Raw genomic sequence first — 26,616 nt, 5'->3', positions numbered from 1 at the left:
TTACACAGGCAGAACTGACTTTGATAAAAAGTCTTGCTTGGATTGTGCCTGTGGTTGAGCTGAGTTCAGGGCAGGAGGTTAGGAGAAAAACATGTTTCTCCAGCAGAGTGCAGAGCTAGAGCAGGGTTCCTATGGAAACCAGCAGTGCTATCTCTTCATTGGCTGGTAGACTGGAAGGTGTGTTTGGTAACCTAAGAACAACTGAGCATGCTCAGTAAGCCAAGAGCCAAAGCAAATTCCTAAAGGAGGGGGGCGAGTGGATTAGAGGAGCAGAAGGAACCCTAAAAGTGCCCATACACACTACAATTATGATCAATTGTAGGAATTCTTTACCCCTATCTGAAGATTCAGCATTAACGCTACAATATTTGGGCACCTCCGATTGATGAAGTGACCAATATCCAAGACTTTTACCGATATCGGTCGCCTCGTCTCCCACCATACACTCACTGATTATCGCTTTGTTCGATTATATCGGGGCCTGTATGGCCTCCTTTAGTGATTATGGGGATGCTGCAGCCTTAGGCTGATGCCACACGAGGCGTATGGCTGAAATTTTCAGCAAGCGGAGAAACGCTTGCCGAAAATTCAGCCCTACGCCCCCTACTTGTGCCTGCACCCAAATGAATGGAATACGCTCGGGTGCAGGCACATGTAGCCGATATACGCATGAAAACACAAGACTTTGCATTCTCTCGCGTTTTCATGCTTATATCGGCTACATGTGCCTGCACCCGAGCGTATTCCATTCATTCGGGTGCAGTTGTAGGGCTGAAAGCGTTTTTCCGCTTGCCGAAAATTTCAGCCCTATGCCTCGTGTGGCATCAGCCTTACTATTAACCTTTTAACAACCAGAGCGGCAGGTATATAAAGATTTCAAAGAAGCTGTTCACTTCCATTTCTGAAAGCGACATTGCTAGACCCCCTCGTGTGTTATTACTACTCAGCTTTCTACACGGGTCACTTTCTGTAACCTAGATGGCTGAACCTCTGCTGTAATTTAACCATTCACCTTTTAAAGATTATTCCAGGTTACAGCTGACAGGCTGCTTTACAGTAGTAGAGCCATGGGTCCAGTTCCAACGCTCCCTTGTTCCACTGGATAGAGTAGCTAATGATATTTTAATATTTAATAATGTGGTATCAGCTACACACAATGGGTGCCCGTATAATATACCCAGAGTACATTCTACAACAGCCTATAAAGCCCCATTATAAGGTTTATTTTCCCAAGCACAATACTACTCACAGAAACTTTATAATTTACAGTTTTTCATAATGGGATAAGAGTGTGTTTATATTCCCATTCTGTGCAGTTGGGATTTCAGTGTGTTCGATACATACGATCAATACACTGTATTTTAATTAGACCAATAGTATGAGATAAGCGATGTGCGCATCCATAGACGTCGCAACAGTCGATAATATATTTGATAATCGGAACTCTCCAAATACATTGGAACTGGAGGTGGCAGACAGAAAAGCTCTGATTCCAGCAACAACCCATGTGGCCAATAATAGCAGAGCCACTTTTTGCCGGGGGCCCCTGGTACACAATGAACCAACAGTCTTCTGCCTGAATAATCTGCAGTTTTAATGTTGAGTGACAAGCGACTCCCTTAGGATAAGGAAAGAAGCAGGAGTTTAGTATTAAAACATGCTTTTTTTAACCCCTTGGGTGGCAGCATCGGCCTATTGTGTCGCACACAAGTGTCATGGACGCAGTTGTTATTTGGTTTAAGGGCTGAGAGCTTCATTATCTGATCTGAACATTCCCTTGCATCAAAGTGATAATGTATCCTCGAAACGCAAGGGGGGGGGGGACTCTAAAAGTCATCAGTGGATTAAAGAGCTATATATAGCACACATCTGGGGGAGCATATTGGGATTACAAATACACCACTGGCCTGGCAGATGCTTCCTTTTGAAGCTGAGCAGCACAGACACCCAGGGGCTCCTGACTCCTTTTACTGGAACAGGAGCACTAAGTAAAGCTCAATCATGCCCCTTAATGCCCATACACCAAGGAACTCAAATGTAGAGCCCATATACCATGCACTTGCTGTACCCATACAGGTGCATTCTGTGCTATGTGCTGTAGATGTTGTTGGAATATAATAGGCATGGATTTACTACAGCAGTCATATGGAGACTACAGTAGGCAGTGGGGGACTACAGCAGCAATCGGAGACTGCAATAAAGTGAATTAGACTGGCAGAAGAAGACTACATTATACACAGGAAGATGGAAGAACAGGACAACAGCAGTCAGTGAGAGATTATAGTCAGCAGGGAGATACTTCAGTAGGCTGCGGGTGACAGCAGTAGGCATAGGGACACTACATTTGGCAATAGGAGATTACTATAGGCAGTGGGAGACTACAGTAGGCAGTGGGAAACTACAGTAGGCAGTGGGAGACTACAGTAAGCAGAAGGAGGCCACAGTAGGCAGGAGAGACTACAGTGGGCAGTGGGAGACTACAGTGGGCAGAAGGAGGCCACAGCAGGCAGTGGGAGGCCACACTCAGAAGGGGGAAACTGCAGTAGGCAGCATTAGACTATCCTAGGCATAAGACTCCTGCTGTCGACAGAGGAAGGCTAAAGTAGGCAGTAAGACACTATAGTAGACAATAGGAGACTGCAGTTACTAGAGGGAGACAACAGTAGTGGAGGAAGACTGCAGTGGGCAATTACAATAGGCAGAGGACAGGAAGACTACAGAAGGCAGTAAAGCTGGCCATACACGCACCTATAATATTGTACAAAACCTTGTTTTGTGCGATATTCAGTGCGTGTATGGCAAGTCGGCGAGGTGATATCGAAGAAGGCTGCTGATATTGGTCGACCATTGAAGGCACCTGAGCAAAATCTATGCTTAGAGCTGTATCGGCAGAAGGAGGTAGAAATCATATTGTTTCTACTTCCATATCTGACAATTCAGCCCTGAATGTCAGTGGAGGGTTGGAACGGTCTTTCGTGCAACCAAAGTGGTGGCACGCAAAAAGTGGAGTAAAACATTACTGGTGATGTTGCTCATAGCAGCAGCTTTGCTTTGATTTTCTAACTGTTGAAATCTAATTGCTGTGAATGGCAATGGGCCCACCCAGAGACTCTACAATAAGGACTTATGTAATGATTATTGCAAAGCTGATACAATTTGTGAGCCGCCATACAGTTCTTTATAAGCAAGAATAGCTGAATATCAGTAGGATAGAGGGGAACTGGGCCAGAGCAGTGTCCTGGATAGCCAACAATGGTTAGTACAGATATTTATAACATACTTTATTCATCTAAGTTTGAAGGAATAAAATAACTATGCATAGTTGATAAAGCAATTAGCCCATTATTCTGAGAGTGCAAATATGTCAGTGTCCTCAGAGAGCTCTGATAATTCGCATTGTCCACCCCGGCACAGCTGGCTGCAATGTACTAGTGGGATTAGTTTAAACCCAGTGGATAAAAAAATCAGTTTATAAAACATTTATATACAGTATATGAGGGATTCTGACCCAGAAATGTCAGATCTGAGGCCCTTGTCATGTTGTTGTTTACAAGAGCTTACGGCCGCTGTTTCTCAAGGAGGGGCCAATGAAAAGCAATGGAGTGGCGCACCCAGCACTACTCACCAGCAGGTTGATGGAGGTCAGTGTATGGTTGGCATTCATGAGAGAATAGGTCACTTGGTATACTCCGTCGTTTGTTTCGCTGTTTCCATAGAAACCAATGCCAATTCCAGCACTAAAACGGTTGTGAAAAAGAAATGGGGAAAGTTGTCAGTTATGTGATTCCCACAACAGAGACAAATTCATTTGCAATCATTAATATCACTAATTAATTAGTGGTGCTGCCTGGTATCTCCTCTGGCAATTGTATCTAGGCCTACTGTGCCTCAATAAGAATTCCTAACCTCAATACAGTGTTTTTCCTTTTGCCCTGCTTCACTGGCTTTTAATAGTATCATGAATATTAAGGGAAAAAACACAAGAACACACTGACACATATATATGGGAAGCAACCTATGAAATATACAAGGTATTCTATCTTATTTCTGATGTCAGAGAGTAACACGCTACTTCTTTTAACCCCTCGTATAACAAACCCCTCCTTATCTGTCATTTCTATATAGATACGAGGGAATGTAACCTATATATAGTATTTTAAAATGAGTAGATTCCACCCTCCCGTGGCTACTGGACAATGGGGTGATCCCTTTCCCAGGCAATCATGTATTCATAAGGACTGGGTGATTGGGTAGGGGAGGTGGGCGACTTGCCTAGGGCACCCCCAGGTGGGAATTCGGCGCTGGATGCAGGCAGGAGATGGGGGAGAATAGTGGGACAGGCCAATGGTAAAAACAAAAAATTGTGATCGTCCATGAAAAAATGAAGCAGGCATGAATTGTGCCCAAAAGGCAGTAAAAAAGGCCCTAAAATATTCACTGAGACTGAGGACATTCTCTACTGCAGGGATCCCCAACTTTTTTACCCATGAGCCACATTCAAATGTAAAAAGACTTGGGGAGCAACAGTAGCATAAAACATGTTCCTGGGGTGCCAAATAAGGGCTGTTATTGGCTATTTGGTAGCCCCTATATGGACTGCCAGCCTATACACCTAGTTTTTGCCTCCAAGCCAAAAATAAAAAAATAAGCACCTGAGGCCACTGAGAGCAACATCCAAGGGGTTGGAGAAAAACATGTTTCTCATGAGCCACTGGTTGGGGGTCACTGCTCTACTGAAATGGCAAAGTGCATGCCGTGGTCTCTAACACCTACAGCCGTTGCCACAATATTATGCAGGATCCATGAATATCACGCCGCATTTATACGTGCAAGTTGCATCCTTGCAATTAAGAGCATTGCCTTATGGCATCTCAGCATAAGCAACTTGTGCCCAGCACCCTGTGAGGAGCCCATCTATTCCTGCTTTGAATTGTTAGCACCCTTTCCATTTCCTAAAGCAGTTTTTCTTATGTTTGGTGTGTTCTGTCATTTTCAGCGCTCATCCCTTTGACAGCTTAAAGGATTTTGCCAATGATGTGTCTGCAGCATGGACACCAACTGTTCTGTTTCATTCAAAATCTGTCACCTAAATGTTGATTTCCAGAAGCCATTAGTAGCTTCATATTGAAATATAACTGCAATTTCCTCTTGTCAGACTTCTAATTATTTGTCATTTACTTGGCTTTTTTAACCCTCCTATAGATGAGTATCACATGCCCTCGCTGTAACATAAAAGGATAGTGTCAGTCAGGGCTGTTATAAATGGGCAAAAGGGGCATTTGCCCAGGGCCCACCAGGATAGGGGACCAGGGGGTGCCTGAGGGTTATTCTATTACAAAGTTCTTTGAACAGTGGGGGCCCACCAATCAAATTTTCCCCAGTCCCCACTGGTACCTTAAAGCGTCCCTTGTGGCAGTTAGTAAAACATGTTGTTACCACATAAAGGCAGTAGAGAGGGTGTTGAATGGTTATGTACAGGGCATGGAATCAGGGTGGGCCTTTGGTGACATTGAGGGCCTGTGTTTCAAGCAGTTATTGGATCAAGAGGATACTTGACTTTTGATTCGTTTTATATTAGTGAAAGTTGCTATTTACACAAAACAATATATACCCAAAGGCCAACCCTGTATGGATCTTGGAGGTGACTGGTAGAGGGACTGGTAGAGGGACTGGTAGAGGGACTGGTAGAGTGACTGGTAGAGGGACAGGTAGAGGGACTTGCCCAAGAAGTTTTTGAAGCAAGGGTTTATAGACTCCTGGGAATTACCCCCTGAGACAGTTGAGCGTTTAAACAATACTTTATTTTCCTAGTTTCAAGCTCACAGAGCAAAGTCGAATTATACACAAGTTTTTTCACACATCAATGATGTAAGGCTGAAAGACATTTACATCTGTTATTAGGTGGGCGGAACAGATGGCACAGAGGCCTGCTTTGGAGTGATGTCCTATCAAACTTAGGCTCTAATTGTTCACTTATGATAGTGCAAGTGGGATATTGGCCTACACTGCATGCTATGCCCTGTGCCTCAGTGCCAAAGAAAGGATGACCCCAGAGCTGACAATCTATATGATACACATACACACATAGGATGGCATTAATGTATGTAGATACAAAGCAAGGCTTCTAAATAATGCTTCCTTTTTTCCCCCTAAATTACACAAAAAAAATATGGTCCCAATTACTGTAGATAGGGACCCTGGCATTGCAGGAAGTCTGGAGCCCCTACTTGTGTATGGTGGTGGCTATGTCCAACCTGCGGCTCTCCAGCTGTTGTTGAACCTACATTTTTTTTCCTTTAAGTGCACACTCTAATGCTGGAAACCTGAGGAAGATGCTGGTTTTGGGGGGGACTAGGGTAGTGTGGCAACCACCACAGGTTTCCCCCTATAACCCAAGGTTAACTGTACCAACCATATGCCCAGGCCAGAGAGGCCCAACAAATCTAAGGCCCACTGGATTTTCTCCAGGTGAGGCAGTAGGCCAGTCTGACCCTTTGTGCCCTCTGTGTCCTGCCCTAAAACTTTCTCTGTTTATCCCACACTGCAGGAGCACTAGTATGGAGACCAGTTTAACTGTACCCTGTGACTGTAGGGTTAATCATAGAAAGAACTGCCTTGCATCCAGGTAAGTCTGAGTTAATGGCATGTTGTGAATTGGCTGCTGGGGGTGCCTCACAAAATGATGTCGTGATAGAAGCACAATAGGTACAGTGTTATATCCGGGCGTTTATCTTCCCTCTCCTACCCACAGCTCTTTAAGAAACCATTTAATTTCTACAGTTCTTTAAGAGAGACAACAGATGGAATAATAAGCGCTTCTCTTAGCATTAATTATCCAGTAGCCCGCTCACCCGTGTGATGCATCTATTTTGTCTTTTTCATGTCACACTTTCTCTATCATTACCCAAGGCTGAACAAGATAATTGCAGAGCCTTGTCTGACAACACTGGTGAGATCTTCATACACTCAGCATCTGATATTTCTCACCAAACTCAAATGACCTAAAGACTGCAGCTGGTACACAAGGAGATGCCCAAGTCATCTGCTATTTGGGATCTTGGGTCACCTTGGGCTCTGAAGTTCAAGGGCCACAAATGTAACTTCCCTGTAGACAACACTTTATTGATTTAATGGTAGGTTACTCTGCTAAACTGCAAGTTGTTCAGGCATATTGGGCATTCAGAAAGTGGGGCTTCTCTTCCTTGTCCTCCCCTGAACCTATCAAAGCACTCAGCTAATTCACTGAACGATGTTCTACTGTATTCACTTAATTGGACCTTCTACATATTTGTCAACGGATAGCCAGCAGAAGGGCTTCAATGAACTTGGATGACAAGAGAGGAACCAGGGCTCAGATTATAAGTAAGTAGCTGCAACAATTAGCATTGGACTGGGAAGTCCAGGGGCCCACCAGGGCTGCCACCTCAGGGCCCCCCCACATATTCTCAGGGACCCACCCCAGTTGTGAGGTCCTCCACACGGAATACCCAATGCCGCAATTCCCCACGCAAAAATTGTACTTCTCACTTGCAATGCTGATTGGGTGGAGGTTGGGGGCGGGTGGAAGCAGGTCCAGATTTGTTAACAGGCCCGGATTTGTGGCGACGCCACATAGTCTTTGCCTTTATTTGTCGAATATAACTGCCTTGCAGTTGGAATAGTAGGTAAAGGTGGCTATCCACGGGTAGATTTAAGATGGCAATTTGAGTGCCAGTGTATGGGGTCGATTGGTCTCCTAATTAATATCTGCCTGAATATTGTGTCGATTGGCCAGGCTTGTCTTTCCTGATGGATCGGGGACTGCATCGGCTCATTGATGTGCTCCTCAGTCCAATGGCTTTTATACCTGTTGTTGTAATTAGATCGTTTGGCCCTAAGACCAAATGTTCAAATAAGCCCGATATTACCCATAGTGATGAGTGAATTTTTTCGCCAGGCATGGATTCGCAGTGAAATTCCGCATTTCGCAAATGGCAAATTGTTTTGTGAAACTTCATCAAAATGCATTTCTTGCTGCAAGAAATTCACAGTCACATCAAAAAAGTTGTTTGGTTCTCACATTTTACACATTTTTTGTCATTTTGCGAAAGGGTGTTACCTTTAATGACATTCAAACAGTAATATAATATATACACAGTATTTAAGTTAAATAACAACTGTTACCCAAATACCGCTGGGAAATGTTGTAGTCACTTAGATGGTGCCATAGCTTTCATTGGAATGATGCTGTATTTCTAATTTATAACAATTACCCCAAAATATACTGGCCAGGTGGCAATGTCTTTGGGAAATGTATGGACGTCCAGACTTTCTATTAAGAAGGTTAAAAAAAGACTTAAAACCATTTCAGTCGCCTGATTTCTTTGCACAAGAGAAAGTGGCAAGGCCCAACCAGACTGGTGCCAAAGGCACAGTCACACATTGGCATTCAAGAAGCAGAGTTTTTTTATGACATTATTGTCCTGTCCCGGGCAGCCTCATGCTGATAAATTTATATGCATTTCTTATAACTGAATTCATGAGTTAAAGAATGGCGTTAGAATAAAGCCTTCACTGTGCACTAATCCCCAGCCTTGGAAACCCCCCAAAACCCTTTTCTTATTCGCCTCCTTCTTACTAATGTGTTATACAAAACAGGTTTCTCATTGGTTGTTTCTATGCACCGCTGTGCTACAGTGTCCGACCCACAGAATACACCCTGTACATAAAATAATAGACATTATGCACCATACATTTACTTGCAGCTCTACGAATTTCAAGGTTTTTTATTTGTAGTCTAATAAGGGTCTGGGGCACATTCATGTAAAAGATATTTATAAATATATGTGAAAATGTTATATCTGCCTTTTGTGTTAGCTCTGGTTATGTTTTATGGATTGCTTTCTATATAATGATCAAATGGGGCCTTCAGAGAATATATTGATATTCTAATTATCATATAGGCCTATGCTGGAAGGATTGATGGGAATTGTCCTGGGCTGGGTCCCACCCGGCGATGCTTAGATTGGTTCATTCCATGCATTCAATAAGCTCCACTACTAATTGGTGTGTATTTATTACATTGGAGACACATATCACTAGTGATGCTGACCACAGCAACCAGACAACAATGTGAATGGTCACCAACAAGGTAGAAAAGAAAAGCAACAATCTGATTGGTTGCCATGATCAACATGTTAATGTTAATAAATACACCCCATTATATACTAAATTCAATGCAAGCGCACATATGTGACCTATGATAACTTATGGTCCCACCACGACCTGTCCTTACCAGGTCCCTTGTCCTCCTGGGCCCCTCATTTGGGCCCCTGGTTTTTACCCTCAACAATAACCATTCCAAGTCTAAAGTAATAAAACATTTACATTTTTTTTTTTTAATTTACTGCACTTCCCGTTGCGCTTTTAAGGTAAAAGCACAAAAATATCATACGCAAATATCATTTTTAAAGCCAAGCACTGCCTTTTTGGGGTGGAAATGCTTGATTTTAAAAGTGACTGCAGTGAAAAAAGAAATTTTTATAATTTGCCATTTTCAGTACCACTTGTCGCCATACAACACAGCCCCCAGATCTAACTTGTACTGCGTATAAAAAACATCATGTCAAATGCCTGAAGTTTGTACCTGACCCTGTTTATAATACCAACCTGAATGTAATGCAAAACAGGGATTGGTTGTCCATATATTGCAATATATTCAAGCTTAAGGCCCCCATACATGGGCCGATAGAAGCTGCCGATATCAGTCCCTTGGACTGACTCGGCAGCTTATCTGCCCGTGTAGGGGCAGAAACGAGCGGGCTGGCCGACCGATATCTGGCCTGAAATTGGCCAGATATCGATCGGCCAGGTTAAAAGATTCAGTCGGATCGGGGGGCGCATCAGCTCGTTGATGCGGTCCCCGAACCGACTGCCCCATTGCCGCCTACATAATCCCGTCGTTTGGCCCCAGGGCCAAACGATCGGATTATTATTTTTTTTAACTTCAAGCTCCCCGATATCGCCCACCCGTGTATGGGGACCTTTAGTGGCACAACTTTCTCTTGTTTTCTATAGTTTAATGCCAGCTCTGGCCTGGGTTCAAGCAGACTGGAAAGTGTATTAACAAATACTGCAACCACTTTCCACTTTTCCCAAAAGATAAGACTCTTACTGCATTTTACTCTCAACTTGATTATCCCTTAGGGTTAACTGTGGGAACTGACCTATGACCTTTTGTGCAACATTCACCCTGCTCTATCCCAACGTTCCTTTCTATCAGACTCTCTCCCCGTCTCCATGGCGATGCGCTCCTATACAAGGGGAGAGGAGGCATTATCATGTTAATGAGAGTCCTTTTATTTTAGTGGAGAAATTCTTGGTGGGAAAATTATAGTCCTTAAAAGATGGGAGGAGCTGGGGAAAAAAAGCCTTTGGCTTTCCCTGCAGAGACAGGATAATGTTAACCCTTTCTATGGAAGCACTGGCTTCTATACCTAATGCATTCGGGTGGGCTGACTGGCTGCCCTTCTGTGTGGTGGCGGGGGCTTCATGCTGTGGGGCTGCTGTTCATTACCAGGAATGGGATGGGGCAAAATACATAGAAATACTACTGTAGCCCCCTTCTCACATAATGAAGAAGTTCATCGTACAACAGGACAATAGCCCCAAAGTAACAATGGAGTGGCTCATCAACAAAAAGGCGAAGGTGCTACAGTCAAGCACAAAGTTGTAAGTTTAAAATAAAAAGGAAATAAAAACAAAGTAAAAGAAGTAACAGCTCATTTATCAATGCAACTGTAAGTAGTTCATGCTAAAATGACTGCAAAATTGCACTCGCAATAATATGCCCCGTTGACTCGTGTTGCAAGAAAATGCCATCAGAAATATAATGTAGGAAAATGGCTACATAAGCCCCTGGGCATTAGTTTAAGCGATCATGGCAAAGACATTGTTTGTAATTAAATGCATACAGTTCATACATATATGGGTCCAGCTATTACTTCATTTGCCCACGGGTCTCTACATAAGAAATATCTTATTATGGATTTGATGGGGTATTTTCATGTTGGGTAAATCATTAACTAATAACCTCTTTACTTTGTGTTGCTTATTATCAATACAAGGAGGTAACTCAATGGGTCCCACGAGGCTTGGACTTTTAAGCTCATTCCCTGGATAAATTAACCTGTTCTGTTCTGTAAGCATTCATACACCTTCTAGTAGGGAACAACAGTGCGGAATGACCAAACTAGCTATACATGGGGTAATGACCCATTTTACACGTATACTATAAGCAGCCACACACAAGTGCCTTTATATGGGTCACAGTCAAATGAGGTGACCTACTATCTTTATATAGTACTTGCATTCTTCTCTTCTAATTCATGTCTTATTGAACCACGTGACATGTCACTAGTCACTGATAATAATATATTTTGCAGGATAATTATGGCTTTTGTGTATTAAAAGGTCCTAGAGTTTACAAACATTGCCTCTTGTAGACTGTGAGGATATAATGGCTTCCTTGGATGTGGCGGACCCAAGCAGGACTCTACTTGGATGTATAAAGCAGGTATAAGGAATGATTAGTTGTTTAAAAAGGAAAGTACACCCCAACGCAACTTAAGCTTTTTGAAAAGAAAACATTTCAAGCAACTTTGCAATATACATCAATTAAAACCATGCAGCCTTTTCATGATTTTGTAATAATGATTCATGATATTTAATGTATTAATATGGGTTGGAACAGTTCCCTAAGCCCCGCCCCCTGTTCCCCTGCTGATCTGGCTGACTACTTTGTGACTCAAATAAAATGTAACAGTAGTCGCCTGCCTTCAGTCTGCATCACAGTGCAATGCATTGTGGGTTATGTAGTTCCTGCATGCTGTCTGTAAGCTGTGGAGAAGTTGTTACAATTTGTAACATCAATGTTTTATTCCCTCCTCCCCTACACTAGTAGGGGATTTTAAATGAGGCAGAAAGAGAAGAGCTGTTTTGCAGCTGGATTTCAGCATATAAAAATGGTATTTATTTGTACTTTTTGAAGGAACAGATTACAGTGATATGTTTATTAGGGGTTTCTGAGTTTGTGGGCTCTTTAACAAACTTAGCTTTAGAAGCCGGAGTTTTCCTTTAATAAAGTTTATGGAATTCCAAGATGATATTTAATACAAGTATGAGACCTGTTATCCAGAATGCTTAGAACCTGGGGTTTTCAGAATAACATAAAGAGTATTTATAACATAAAGGGGAATGGGTTTGGCCCCAGTGTTGGTCCCTAACATGTTTAATGATGCTATGCTGAAAACAGAGGTCAATGGCAACTTGACTTTTGACCAGAATGACCAGAAAAGATGTCAACTCTGCTCTTCCAAGCACAACCCTGGGCACATTAGGAGCTGCAGTTGCAGGAAGGCAGACTGCATCATTTGTTTAATGTAGTCACCATGGTTACTGGTAGGTTAGTTTTTGGTACTATTTTTAGGTAAACATCAAGGCAGCTGCTGTAATACCTGCTCCTCATTGCGTTCTCACCTTTTCTCTGTCAGAGCACAATGTACGGGGAAAGGTTGGGCTGCTCTATTCCCACTGGGGCACAGGGAGCTCAGCTGTACCATAAAGGTGTGGATGCAAAACACCAGAGAGATGCTCAGCTCACGGTTCCTTTCAACTGAAACAAGTGAGTAGAACCAATCTTTATGATCATTAGGCCTCTGGGTGTCCCTAGTCCTTAGAGGACTCCACACACATGTATGGAAACTGTATTTCAGTCAGGGCACCCATTGGGCCATATTGGCCATATATGCTATTGGCATCATATCTAACAGTTTATGGGGTTGCTGCCCCTATTGCTATGCCCCTGAACTAGGTACTTTGAAATCCATGGCACTGAGAACCTATGGTCAACATAATTATATCTACTACTATCTAGCTATCTATTTATCTATCTATCATTTATCTATCTATCTGCATATCTTTCTATCTATCTATCTATTTATCTATCTATCTGCCTATCTATCTATCTATGAACCTATGGTCAACATAATTATATCTACTACTATCTAGCTATCTAGTTATCTATCTATCATTTATCTATCTATCTGCCTATCTATCTATCTATCTATCTATCATCTATCTATCTATCTATCTATCTATTTATCTATCTATCTATCTGCCTATCTATCTATCTATGAACCTATGGTCAACATAATTATATCTACTGCTATCTAGCTATCTATATATCTATCTATCATCTATCCGTCTGGTCTGTCTGTCTGTCTATCTATCTATCATTTATCTGCCTATCTATCTATCTATCATCATCCTCATCTATCTATCTATTATTACCTATTTATCCAGATATTATAATACTTATCGCTCCAGATATTATAATACTTATTGCTTGGGGATTATCGTTGCTGGATCTCATGTGAGAGGTGCCAGAGGACTATGGTAAGTTTCTCAGCACTAGGTTTGATGATATTAAGTGTCACTTTTGTCACAGCGGGAAGGAAAGTGTCAGTGCTATGAGCAGCTGTGAGCTGAATAAAAGCAAGCCCATATAAAGTGGCAGTTGCATTGTTATCTCTTTCACTGTCAAACTGAACAAACAAGATACAACAAAACAATGCATATAATATAAATCCATTTATAAGACAGGTGATATATATATATATGTTAGACATTTTGATGTTGATCAGCAAAGCTCATAGGTTGCCATGATGTCAGTTCAAACAACAGCGGAGAGACTGATACACGGCACGGCTCTAGGTCCTGTCAGACTTTGCTGTGGCTAAAGCCCAGTGGGCCAGTGAATGGGAGTCCGTCTCAGCCATGCGCTGCTGCTTTCATCTATAATATAATGAGTTACTTTTGACATTTCAGCCTTTATATGTTTTATAATTCTGCTCATGATGTCCCCATTCAATAATCATTCATTCTCTTCAGGAATCACTTTACCTTCATTTTTTACCTTTGTATTTGTCTTTAGAAATAATAAAAGCTGATTGTATAATTAATGTTGCCTTTCAATGACTGTGTTACTAACGTGTTTGTTGATTTGCAATGGTGGAGATACCCATAGCAACCAATTGCTAATTAGTTTTGCTCCTGGGAGTTAGACAACGAGTGCTATGGGTAACTACAGGGCACGTGTATGTTTGTAAACTGACCCTACTTTCTCTGATTTCAGTTTTGTTTTTACCTAGAGTGTCCCAGATGGACTGATGCTGAGAGAATTTTCAGTGGGTCCAGCACCAAGTGGGCCCCACTGCTCTGGGTCAGCATGGCAGATAAGTACACGGTGGGTGAGGGTTTGCTGTGGTGGGGTGGAAGTGGGGAGAAGTGGCTGCTGGCAGGGAGGGGTGGTTGGTGGGGCCCTGGAGGTCAGGTCATCTGAAGGGCTATTGGGTCTCCAATCCTACACTGCTAGAGGGTTACTGCCTATGGCTGTTTGGCCACAGCCTTTTCTAATAATTCTCATTGTCCACTTATAGTAACATTATGGTATGGCCAATGGTCAAGGTGTTGTTGGGGCCTGACATCATCTTTAAAGGGCCTTCCAAATCACACTGATCTATTTGGACTACGATATCCAACAGAGAGTGTTGGTTGGAATTGCAGCACAGGCCCAGACTGACAATTTGTGGGTTCTGGCAAATGCCAGAGGGGCTGCTGTAAGGTGCCATAGACAGTCACTATTTATTGGGCTGGTAGGGGGGCTGTTTGGGCCTCTGTGTACTTGAAATGCCAGGGCCTATTTTGTATCCCAGTCTGGGACTAAGGAGACAAAACATTACCTGCTTTTCTCAGTACTTCTCTCAGTACGACCAATCCCTGTCTATTCACACGCCCAGGGACAGTAAGAGTAAGGTAGAGTAGTACTATATGACGTTATCTCTACAGACTTGATTAATATTTGAAATTCAGAGTTAAATAGATTACAGTACAATATGCTGGAAATGTTGGTCCAGCAACAATGTATTTAGGCCACGGTTTTTATTTCTAATTTAAAATGTAAGTGCTCAGGAGGTCAGAAAGGTGGAGCTGACCTTTCAAAACCAAAGCAAAGAGGGAAACACTTTGGATTCCCCCATGTACCCTATAGTACTGTGGATACAGTGTACTACCTACATTTGCCAGAAGGCTGCAGCTGGTATCCAAATAATATATTTTAGGTACCTATCTCAACTATTATCTTTGTAGGACTAGGACCTTGACTAGGATCTTGTATCTGTCAATACATTAACTGATGCATCTCATGGTCATCAGCACAATCTGCAAGGAGTTTGTATGTTCTCCCTGTGTCTGGGCAGGTTCCCTCTGGGCACTATAGTTTCCCCAACACTCTATAAACATACAGGCAGGTTAACTGGCTCCTGATACAACTGACCGTACTGTGTGTGAAAGTCATAGGGACCTTAGATTGTTAGCTCTAATGGCTCTGATGGATATCAGTGATTAACATGTCAGCACTATATACAGTAATAATCTCCAGATGTACCTATAGCAGGAGGCCTCCCAGGCTGGAATACACAGGCACCATTCCATGCTTATAGAGGAACCACACAGAGGACGGTGGAGAAAAGGAGCTGTCCTTTCAGAACCACAGCCAAGGGAACAGCAGGCAGGTGATATCTGATATAAAGAAAACTTACCATAATGACCTTTTCATTATTAATTATGGCATTAAAGTCATATTCTAAATGCCAATGTGTCTTGTAGCTCTATATATAATCTGTCCAGGGTTTTACCATACTTAAAGTCAAAGCAGGATAACAGTTGGTTGTGGATTCAAGATAGTGTTGGCCCCTTTTTCAGCAAAGTATACCACAAGGGGAGGATCGGGATATAGGCAGGTGTTGGCATGGCATTACTGGGGCAGAGTCTACGACTGAAGGGGATTTAGAGAGTATAAAGGGAGGAAAAGGGGTGGGTTGGATCAGAACCTGGCTGGGGTCAATTTGACTAGCTATTACAAATATACCAGCAGGTACATAGATGATAAATTTGTAATACCAGCCCTAGCCTTGGCTGTTTTACCACCTAGGCCAGTAAAATACCAGTCAGGTGGCGACCCTAATTCATGAACATCCTTGACTGGGAATGTTTCTAGCTATACAATTCATATGAAGGTTTCTGAAACATTGTGACCCCAACACAACAAATATCTCTTTCATATTCTCAGACAGCAACTACATCACTAGTGGGGCTATCCTAAGCTATCCTAAGCACCCCCGCTACTTCCACCCAATGCCTAGCTAAGCAAGAAGATATTAAATCAATAAGTGGGCAGTGGATGAGATGAGTAGGTAGTTAAACAAATACAAAGATGTTCCATCAAACAAGCAAGCAACCCCCAGTGGGGTTTGATTACCCAGCTAAAAGGATCACTCAACAGCTGAGGAGGAAGCCCCCCAGCTAAGAAGAACATGAATCGACCAACCAGGTAGCCACCCAGGCAAGCAGGCAGGATGTTATCTGACCAGATTAACAGAACTAGTCTCGTTGATAAACAGGCAATTTCTCAACAGATTAGGCAATTAAACGGCAGCAATTTTCCTAGCAGGCAGCCGATCAAATAAGTGGGGAGTCCCTTGGCTTAGGCAAGATGTCTCTCAACCAAACAGTCTGTCTTTCTTTTAAATAGTCACTGTCTAAGTGGGCAGTTTCCCAACTTAGCCAGCAGCCCCCTTACTGATTGTTCCCCCCCCCACACTTTTTCATAGAATAGTTACAGTTGTATGGGGCGACATGTGCAGAATATAAAGCCTCATTTCTGTTGCTAAAAATGCAAAGGGGGACGAGCTCCCCTCACCTTTATTTTAATGAGTTTTATTGATATTCAGCCTCAGTCTGCGCTGCATCTCTGGTTCTTTTTGACGGGTTACACAGAGAAGCCATTGTCTGGGGCCGTGAATATTTTGCACTTGTTTGAATGAGATCCCTTGTTCATGCAGAAGGCTCAGCATTCTCTCGCTGTCATTCTTTCTGAGAACATAGTTTGCACATACAGCTCAGAGCAGCCCTGTTCTTGACCCCGGCCAGCCCCTTATAACCTCAGCTGCTTCAAATGTGGCTCTAATAATAGAAAGGGGGACTCGCTCACACCCCAACTCCTCTCTCTGGCTAGCCCTAATCTGAAATGGAGCGCTACACAATGTAGTCATGCAAATTCAGAAAGCTTTAGATACAGTTAAGTGAATAAGACCATGGAAATGGGTTGTTGGTACAGTGGCTGAATTAACTGAAACATGAATTTGCCTCAATTTGTGCCGTGCTCCACCTGGAACACTGACTGCACTACAGAAGGCCACACTGGCATTCTCACATGGTCTCAGCATAGAACATAGACATCAATGAGCCAACGCACTCTTTAGTTCAACAGGAATTTTAAAACTGCCCAATTAACAAGTGTCTGATTTTGGAATGATTAGGCCCTTCTGGGGCCCCAGACATGGGCCAATAAACTGCTAATTCCGTCCATCTGCAGCTTTTGTCGGCCTGTGTGTAAGTCCTAACGAAGGACTGGGATTCAAATACGCATAGGCCCTGGCATTTCAAATACGCATAGGCCCTGGCCATTTCAGGTATCGGCCAGGCATGGCCACCAGGAAAATGCACCATAAGAATTTTTAAACCTGCCTGAATCTATAGATTACCAATGAAACCTGAAGACTAATGTGCCCCCTGTAGGCATTAGAGATTGCAAGGGTGGGGATAGAGTTTATGCCTTACTGGCCATGGATAGAGAGAGGCTCTAACTCTTTTCACTCTAGATAATGAATGTATAATGCCTTAAAAAAGCCAATTTCCATTAATAAACTTACAAATCAAATCCTGTGCATTTTTTCAAACACTATTATCATGTACTGTATTATTTAGAAATCGGAATGGCTGTTATCAGTACAGTAGGCTGTAGTGTTGAAATACAAATTCCGGAAATCAATCCATCATTTGCCCTCTGATTTACTGCTCTGAACTGATTTATGACATGCAGATTAAAGGCCTTTTTGATTTGACAAAATGATTGTTATAGTGTTCATCAATGCACATAATTCTGGGCTAGTCTGTGGGCATGCCTGCCAGGCATCTTGCCTTGAAAAGAAAGATCAATGAATATGAACATTAGATAGATCTGTTATAAAGGAGGGAGTTGGAATAAACTATCCGACAGGCCATGAGAAAGGGTGGATGATTAAAGGGGGAAAGGAAACCGTTTCCTTCTCTGATCTGGAAAGAAAAGGGATGGGAACAAGGCACCTATTGTTAATGCAGCTGGGAAGGGAGACACAAGACTGTCCCAGTGCCACCCAGACCCAGCAAGACAAATGATGCCTTGTGGAACATGTTGTTGTTGTTGTTCTTCCTGCAATGGATGATAGTTGGAGAGGGAGATGTAAAGAAGAACTTGACCATCTAACGGATCTCTCTCCTCCTCCCTTTAGCTGGTGTAAACACTGGGGCTTCCTGAGCACCACCATGTGACTTGACCCCATTACTCAAGTATGCAGAGTGGTGGAAGAAAGTGGCACCAGTACCCAGGGTGCCCTGTACTTCTGACACATTACTTTTACAGATATGGCAGGCAATCTGGGCCCTCCTTTCCAAAAGTGCAAGTAGAGTTGACAGTATTGTGCCAAGCACTGGGGTGCAGTGGGGACATGGGGTGCATTGGTATAGCGCCATTCAGCAACAGCCAGCATCAAATAGTTAAAGAGTTGGCACTACAATGTAGTCTCATTAAACATACATTGGTGAAAACGGAGACAAGCCTGGTGCGTTTCATGCCTGCGATAGGTAAATAGTTACTTGTTTTCTGGCTGAAATCCCCCTGTAATTGCTGGTGTCAGGTAGGTTCCATTCAAGTAAATGACAGGTTGTGTTGGGCACTTTGTATGTGTGTGCCAAGTGCCTTAATACAAATATCTGGTTTCTCTTTAATATAATAAACATACAGTTTCTGAAATTTATATAATTAGCAAATGAACTGTTTGGGTCACTGACCTCACCCTTTGAAGACTTAATTTCTCAGCGCGTTAAACCTAAGTTCTATGCAAAGGGATTTATTCCCCAGAGCAAATATATTTTAATCTCCCCAGTGCTGCATGGGATTGTGATAGGTTATTTCTGAAAGTGTTTCAAGCTAAGAGCAAATATCCTGTAATAAAGTAATCCCTGTCACGGCAAGGCAGAAGTCCGACTGAACCATTAAGGAGATGACAAATCAGCACTTTCTTTTCAATCCAGTTTTAATGCACATTTATACTCATAGCTTTAGCTGTACTGATGGTGAGACCAGTGGTGTATTGCCCCCACCTCCCCTCCCACTGCACCAAAACCTCAGGGGGGACCCAGCATACATCCACAAGCCCTTGATGCCCATGCCTATCCTGCTGGGAAGTTCCCGCCCCCAGGCTTGTATTGGGGAAAGGTAACAAAGCAGCAGCAATGTCACGCTTTATGGCTCAGATTCTACTTATCTTTTCATCCAAGCACTCACACTACAGTGGTCCATGTTTAACAGCCAATGTTTGCATTAGTGGAGGGTTCTGAGCCCTTAACAGGACACATGAGCAGAGTGGCTGGGGTTAAAGGAGAACTATACCCCCAGAATGAATACTTAACCAACAGATAGTTTATATTATGTTAAGTGGCCTATTAAAGAATCTTACCAAACTGGAATATATATCAGTAAATATTGCACTTTTACATCCTTTCCCTTGAGCCGCCATTTTGTGATGGGCTGTGTGCTCCCTCAGAGATCAGCTGACAGGAAATAATACAGCTCTAACTGTAACAGGAAGTAATGTGGGAGTAAAAGGCAGAACTCTGCCCATTAATTGGCTGATGGGGCCTAGCATGTATGTGTGCCTTGGCTTGTTTGTGTGCACTGTGACTCCTATGATCCCAGGAGGCGGCCTTTAATTCTTAAAATGGCAGTTTTCTATTTTTCTATTTTTTTTTCTATTTATATTTATTTACCCAATAGCACATACTACTAAGAAAGTATATTTTTATGAAAATAGTTTATTTAGATGAAGCAGGGTTTTACATTTGAGCTTGTTTATGCAGTATATTTTTATAGAGACCTATATTGTTAGGGGGGTATAGTTTCCCTATAAAAGGCTTAGCAAGATGAGTGCAACAATTCCATTGCAGCTGAAAAAAATATAATTCAAAACTGCCTAACACTAAGTAGAAGCGCTATCGTATTTGTTTTGTATTGTTTGTTTTGATTTTTAATTCAATCCTGGGGCCCATTTTTGTTTTCATTCACCATTATCGGTCATGGAAGCCCCAACCAATCACAGTAGGAGTGTCTTAGCCTGACTGCTGGGTAGAGGCGCAGCCCATGCCTCCCGGAAGTGCTATCATTCCTACAGTGTAAAACACTAACATAATTACAGATAAAGGCTTATTTCTCAAAATTTGAATTGGTGAAATATTCATATTATTTTCTAATTTTTCTAATTTATTAAAAAATCCAAATACATAAAGGCAAATAAATCTGTGAAAAACAAAACTGAATACCTTGGATCCATATTTTTCTCATCATTTTTAATGGGTCTACATTTAGAAAAAATTGAAAAACTCGAATGAAATAAATAGTTTAATGTTGCTCCTATTAACTTCTATGCGACCTTGTAACTTTCAGATGTCAGTGTTTTATATTCAAGTTTTTCATGTTTTTTTTGCAAAATAAATATCAAAAATTTGATTTTTTTAAAACCATAATTCAAATTTGGTTTGTAGTGCAAAAAGTCAAATTGTGGTAAAAATGACAATGTTGATAAATCAGCCCTATTGATTAGAAACAAGAGTTCCAGGCCCACCGGGCAGCAGCCAAAGGGGCAGCCGCTCACATAGCAATCAGGTTGCTTCCTGGATCAACTACTACTGGTCAATAAGCTTAATTATATATGTAGTTTTCCCCAAAAATGGAAATTTATAAAAAAAAGTTCAGAAAGTTCAGATAACTTTCATGGGACTTGGCTTGATCATTTATAAACCTCCAGAACGTCTTAAGGCGGCCATACACGTAACAATTACGATCTTTCCTGTGACCATTGGATCATTTGTACCCTCCACTAACGTTCAGGGCTGAATCGTCAGATAGATTGTAAGCTCTTTTGGGCAGGGCTCTCTTCACCTCTTGTATCTGTTATTGATTGCTTTATATGTTACGCTGTATGTCCAATGTATGAAACCCACTTATTGTACAGCGCTGCGGAATATGTTGGCGCTTTATAAATAAATGTTAATAATAATCATATGGAGGTAGAAGCAATAGGAATTCTACCCCTATCTAACGATTCAGCCCTAAACGCTTGCCTTCAACGGTGCCCAATCAAAATCTTCTGTCCTGCCCGATCGATGAGATGACCGATATCCAAGGCTTTTCCGATATTGGTCACCTCGTCAATCCACTATGCACGTGCCGAATATCGTATGAAACCTCGTTTTGTATGTTAATAAAAGTGCGTGTATGGGCAGCTTTAGAATTGGCCGCTTAGTCGGGCAGCAAGCTACGTAGCTGAAGGCTCACTCACCAGCAGATAATGACAGCAGCGACACAGCTCCAGGTGACACAGCAGACACGATGGCTCTTCGAGTCGTCATCTTCCTGAGAGGAGCAGCAGCAGAATCGGATTAAATACACGCAGATCAAGATGAGGCTGATGGCCAGGCAAAGTCCAGCAATGCTGGCTAAAAACAGAAGGGCCTGAGGAAAACACAACAAGAAAGCCATCAGGACAAACTGTGAGTAAAAATGAAATTACCTTTTAAAGCCGGGGCATCAGACATGCAGCCCTCCAGCTGTTGTACATATCCATAGCAACATCATCAGTCAGCCAGCAGCTGCATTTATTTTATTTATCTATTGGCTTATTTAACGGCATCTTCCATTGTTGCACTGATTGTGTTTGTCCCCCAGGATTCATGTTTATTTTACTTTAGGTTGCTGGTAAAACATTAGGACAGAATTTGAATATGAAGTAACCATATTCACAGATGTATGGAAGCCACTGAATTGTAAGCGTCACATTTATTTGGTATACTTTGGAATTGTGGGAAAACTGTAGATGAGATCAACCATCACAAGGGTTCCCAAAGGGTAATGGCAGAGTGATTTCCAGCCAAGAAAAAAGCTGGAGCTCACCCCCATTAAAAGTGAAGCCAAGTGATACCCAGACCTGCATAGGGCCAGTCCCGAATAGGGTTGATTTTGATTGGGTGGCCGTTCCATGCCCCCAGTGATGGGCAGCGCAATAGATTGGGAACCACTGCTTTAGACTCTTCTTTAATCATTAAATAGTGTATGAACCCTAACCATACACAATGTTTCCAATGACAGGCCCTGCATTTCTGTCTCTTGGGATTTTTGTCCCTTGAAGCTGTTGAAGGAAAACGACACCTACAGAATGAATACTTAACCAACCAACAGAATCTCACCAAACTGGAAACTACATATCTGTATATATTGCCCTTTTACATCCTTTCCCTTGAGCCACCATTTTGTGATGGTCTTTGTGCTCCCTCAGCCCACACCATCCCCATTCCCCCAGCATTGACCCAGCCCAGGATATATATCAGGATTCCCAGCTCTGGTCTGTAGCCTATATCTATTAACATAAATATTATAAATAGCAGGTGTAGACTATTGGAGGGGTCATTCATAAACATGGTCACGCTGAAACGAACATAATGTTTGTGCGTTTTGATGCCATTCATTAAAGGTACTTGGCCCAAACGTGTTTCTTGCAATTCTATATAGCTGCACCAAGGGCAATTACATCCATCTTGCCTTTTCTTCTGAATTGCACACAAGTGCACCCACTGATTTAGGGGAACCCTGTATGGCGGTAATTCCACAGTTCCCACATTGGGCTGCAAATGTTGTCCCAAATGAGTCCCAAATCTGAAAATGTCAGAAATGTCAGCAGCAACTTGGCATCACACACAGGCCCGGATTTGTGGAGAGGCCACAAAGGCCCGGGCCTAGGGCGGCACAAATTTGGGGGTGGCATGCCATCCCGCCGCACCAATATCTTGAATGTTGATCCCATACGGAGCAATGGGGACCACTCCCCACTGAGTGAAACCCTGCCAGCAGAGCTTGCAATCTAATTCCAGAGACCTAGTTGAGTGCGCACTGCATAAAGTACCAAGGAGACAAAGCAATTTCAGAGCTTGTGCCCTGTTGGTTAATGTATAATTCTAGCCCTTGTGCCTTTTGTATTGACCCACATTAACGTAATTGCTTTGTGGTATTAAACCAGAAGAATATAGTCCCCATGCATTTTGTCTTTATTTAGCACCTAGTGATGTGGGTGGAGCCTGAGGAAGGATCATTATACATGTACACTAATGAAATGGCACTGCATGAGGCAACAAGGACACATTCACTTCCGTTAAGATTAATTACAGTGATTCTTAGCACAATACTCTCACTCACGGTTATTAAAAAGAAAGGCGGGAGGGTCTATTCTTATACTGGAAGGGGTCGTAGAAAGTCTCACTAAGTATAGGCAATTAGTATTCTTGTCTTTATCATCTTGAATCTATAAAAAATAATTGGCACCTTTAAAAAAAAAAAAAAAAAACATGTATTATGTGTATAAAATTAGAATAGAGTAGAATACAAAGTTTCTTGTACCTGAAAACAATGTGAAATAAGGTATAAAATTTTAGGCCAGATGTGTTGAAGGGCTCCATACATGGGACAATAAGCTGCTGACTTGGTATGGAAGGACTAAATTGGCACTTTATCATCAGCCCGTGTATGGCCACCTTTTCTGTTGTGCCAAGGGAGACTCCCATCCATGTACAGTATAAATACCACCGGCGCAGGGTGATTTTTTTGTTTGGAGAGGCTAAAGATGGCCATACACCAGCTACTGTCAGATGTAGTGGATTCTTTGCTTGTATAAAAATTACTTTCTCCAACAAGTTCACATTTACTTCAGTGGGAACCACACAAGGTGCGGTGGCATGGTGCTTTTTTCCCAACATAAAAATAAGGGTGGAAAACGGCTCACACCTTTATATGAAATGATAGACAGTGGGTACAGGCACCCCAGGCATATTATATACAGTGGGTACTGACAATCCAGACACAATAATGAGAATTATATGGCAATGGAAAATTAGGGTTAGAATGCATCCAGAGGAAATTAATTTCCAATTTCAATTCAAAAATTCAAAAATCGGGGGACCCGGAGCAGACGGAAGGGGGGGTTTGGGTTTCTGAAGATTTGTTTCAGGGGTGGGGCAGCACCGCGTATATTTGCCACTGATGGGAAAAACATATTTTGTATTACACAGATCAGGGACAGAGCAATCAGGTAAACAGCTTGGTAACCTGCAAGGATTTCCTATGTGTGGGTTAAGCCAATGAACCACAAGCCACCGTCTACACCACAGGTCCCTAGCTATGGCTCTCCCATTCTATGAACCACTGGGGATGATGGGAGTTGTATTTCAGTAACAGCTACACATGTTCCATCTTTTAACTTTATGTATATATATATATATGTGGGAAATGGCAATCATTGCTCACTCATACCAGAGCATTGCACAACAGCACCGCTGTCACACGGATGAATGGTTCACCTTATTGAAAGGGAAACTGCCTTTTCCATCTTAAAGGGTGACCTTTTGTTCTTGGCACATTATTGTCAATAGAATGGTCCCCTGAGCATTTACTGTCTTGACCCCTGATGTATGTCACAACCCACTAGCTTCTCTTCTCCAGAGAGAACACAACACTTTGTTCCCTGTCAGACATCAAACAGTCCCGCAAGATATAAACTGGCGATTAGGAACGTGAGGGTATGAAGCTAAATACTATCTGGACCTTTAGTTGCCTTTATGGTCAAGACACACAGAGCTACTAGTAGCAGCTACTTGTCATGGCTACTAAAATAGACAATGCTGATCATTTACTGATAAATGTCTTTACTTGTGTTTTAGCAGGGGCAATTCTCAGTATTTTCAATGGCAGGGTATTTTCTGGCGTTTAATAGCCATGAAAAAGTAGCTGCTACTAAGTAGCTCTGTGTGTCTTCACCCTTAGCTCATGGCAAACATGGACTATTTTCACTAGTAGGGAACTGTCAAAACTCAATCCTGTAGCCTGTAATTTACTTTAATTCTGTTGTGTACTCATAGGAACTTCTTCCTGAGGGAGCTGCTCATTTTTTATTACTTGGTGAGGACTAAGGTTGCTCATTTACTTACTCAAGTGCAATATCTGACTCAAATCGTCATGTTTTTTTCCCCATAATGCAGTATTTTGCCCCACAAGCCCTATTAATGCCACATGCTGAGGGAATCATGGAATTGCTGGCAAGATCAGTAACTCCAAGGTTCCCCGGCTTCAGTAAGCGCACTTGTGCGCTAGTCTTTAGAAGCCGCAGGATGGACGCAATGGTGTTTAGTGCAACTATATGGAAGTGCAAGGAACCTTAGAGTTTGGCAGGGATGGCCTGTCTGCAGGAATTGGTTTGGGACAGAGCTGAATCATGCCAACAAGTTCATAGATAGCCCCAGTACAATAGCATCGGACAACAAATGTTTGGGTCCTACTTTTGTTAATGAGCCAAGAATAAGAGGAGAGCTGTTTTGGGGAACATCATTACTGACAGGTATGAGATAAAAGGCCGGCATGCAATACAATAAGGACGTAATCGGCAATTAGAAACTAAAGGTATGAATTTCATCCTGAACATTCATTATCTCAGCACCAAAGCAGGTTTAGTAAAGACCTATTATTTGATATAAATCTAGCCTTTCCAGTTATCTTAGTCAGGCAACACATGTCACACTTGTTTTGTTAATGTATTTCCCTGACAAGAAGAAGTGAGTTAAACCATAATGACAACTGGACAATTTCCTGCCTGAAGCCATTGCCCTTGACAGATCTGTTTCCTGGTAAATTGATGCTATGGCAAAATCCGTTTCTCTTCATCAGTCATAACACATAAAAATCAGTGGACGACCCAGCTTGTTTATGCTACATGTGCTTTCTTTATTGCTGGCTGGGGAATAGCAATTGTAATGGCACTGCTGAATAGGAGACGAGAAGTACAAATGTATGAGGATGCCTGCCAGTCCAACATCTCATTCCAAAACTGAATATAAAGTTGGCCTGCACATTGCCGCTAGGACAATCTTTACTCGTTTTCTACTTTGTTGGTGGTATTTGCTTCTATTTATACATAAGCAGTTGGGAACAGGGGTTGGGTCTGACCTGGGTCACAATCAGAGCTCTAACTTATCCCACAGGGGTTTAGTTGGGTTGAGATCACAGCAAACCCAGTCTGTATGGACCTTAATTTGTGAATGGGCACATTATTGCGCTGAAGCAGAAAAGGGCATTGCCAAAAGTAGTTATCACTGAATTGTTAAGAAACTTCTTGAATTCTGCAGTGGGTCGCCAATGATGACTGTGGCTTAAGTAGCCAATTTCAATAATTAGGGATGTTCATATAATTTAGGACTTGTAATGTACCTGCATTGCATTTAGCAAAAAAAATTGCATACTTGGGAAATGCCAGTTATGGGTGGCTGTCAAGGCAAGGACTATTGGCCAATGGTCAGATCTTACTGCCAACTTCAAGTTTAGAAAAC

General features: G+C 42.3%; 1 protein-coding gene across 2 annotated transcripts in view; it reads right to left on the bottom strand.

The window, feature by feature from the left end:
• The window catches only part of ttyh1 (tweety family member 1), a 69,233-nt gene that overhangs the window by 20,990 nt on the left and 21,627 nt on the right, over positions 1-26,616 (bottom strand). For both annotated transcript variants that reach the window (XM_012966766.3, NM_001079431.1), the window contains exons 2-3: positions 21,534-21,706; positions 3,626-3,737 (exon numbers count right to left, since the gene is read on the bottom strand). In XM_012966766.3, coding sequence (XP_012822220.1) covers positions 3,626-3,737; positions 21,534-21,706 — 285 coding nt within the window. The remainder of the gene's footprint in view (positions 1-3,625; positions 3,738-21,533; positions 21,707-26,616) is intronic.

Source organism: Xenopus tropicalis, chromosome 7 (assembly GCF_000004195.4).
Source record: "Xenopus tropicalis strain Nigerian chromosome 7, UCB_Xtro_10.0, whole genome shotgun sequence".
In the NCBI taxonomy this organism is placed as follows: Eukaryota; Metazoa; Chordata; class Amphibia; order Anura; family Pipidae; genus Xenopus; species Xenopus tropicalis.
The sequence above is the reverse complement of the archived record's forward strand: the minus strand, read 5'-3'. Positions and strand labels throughout refer to the sequence as shown.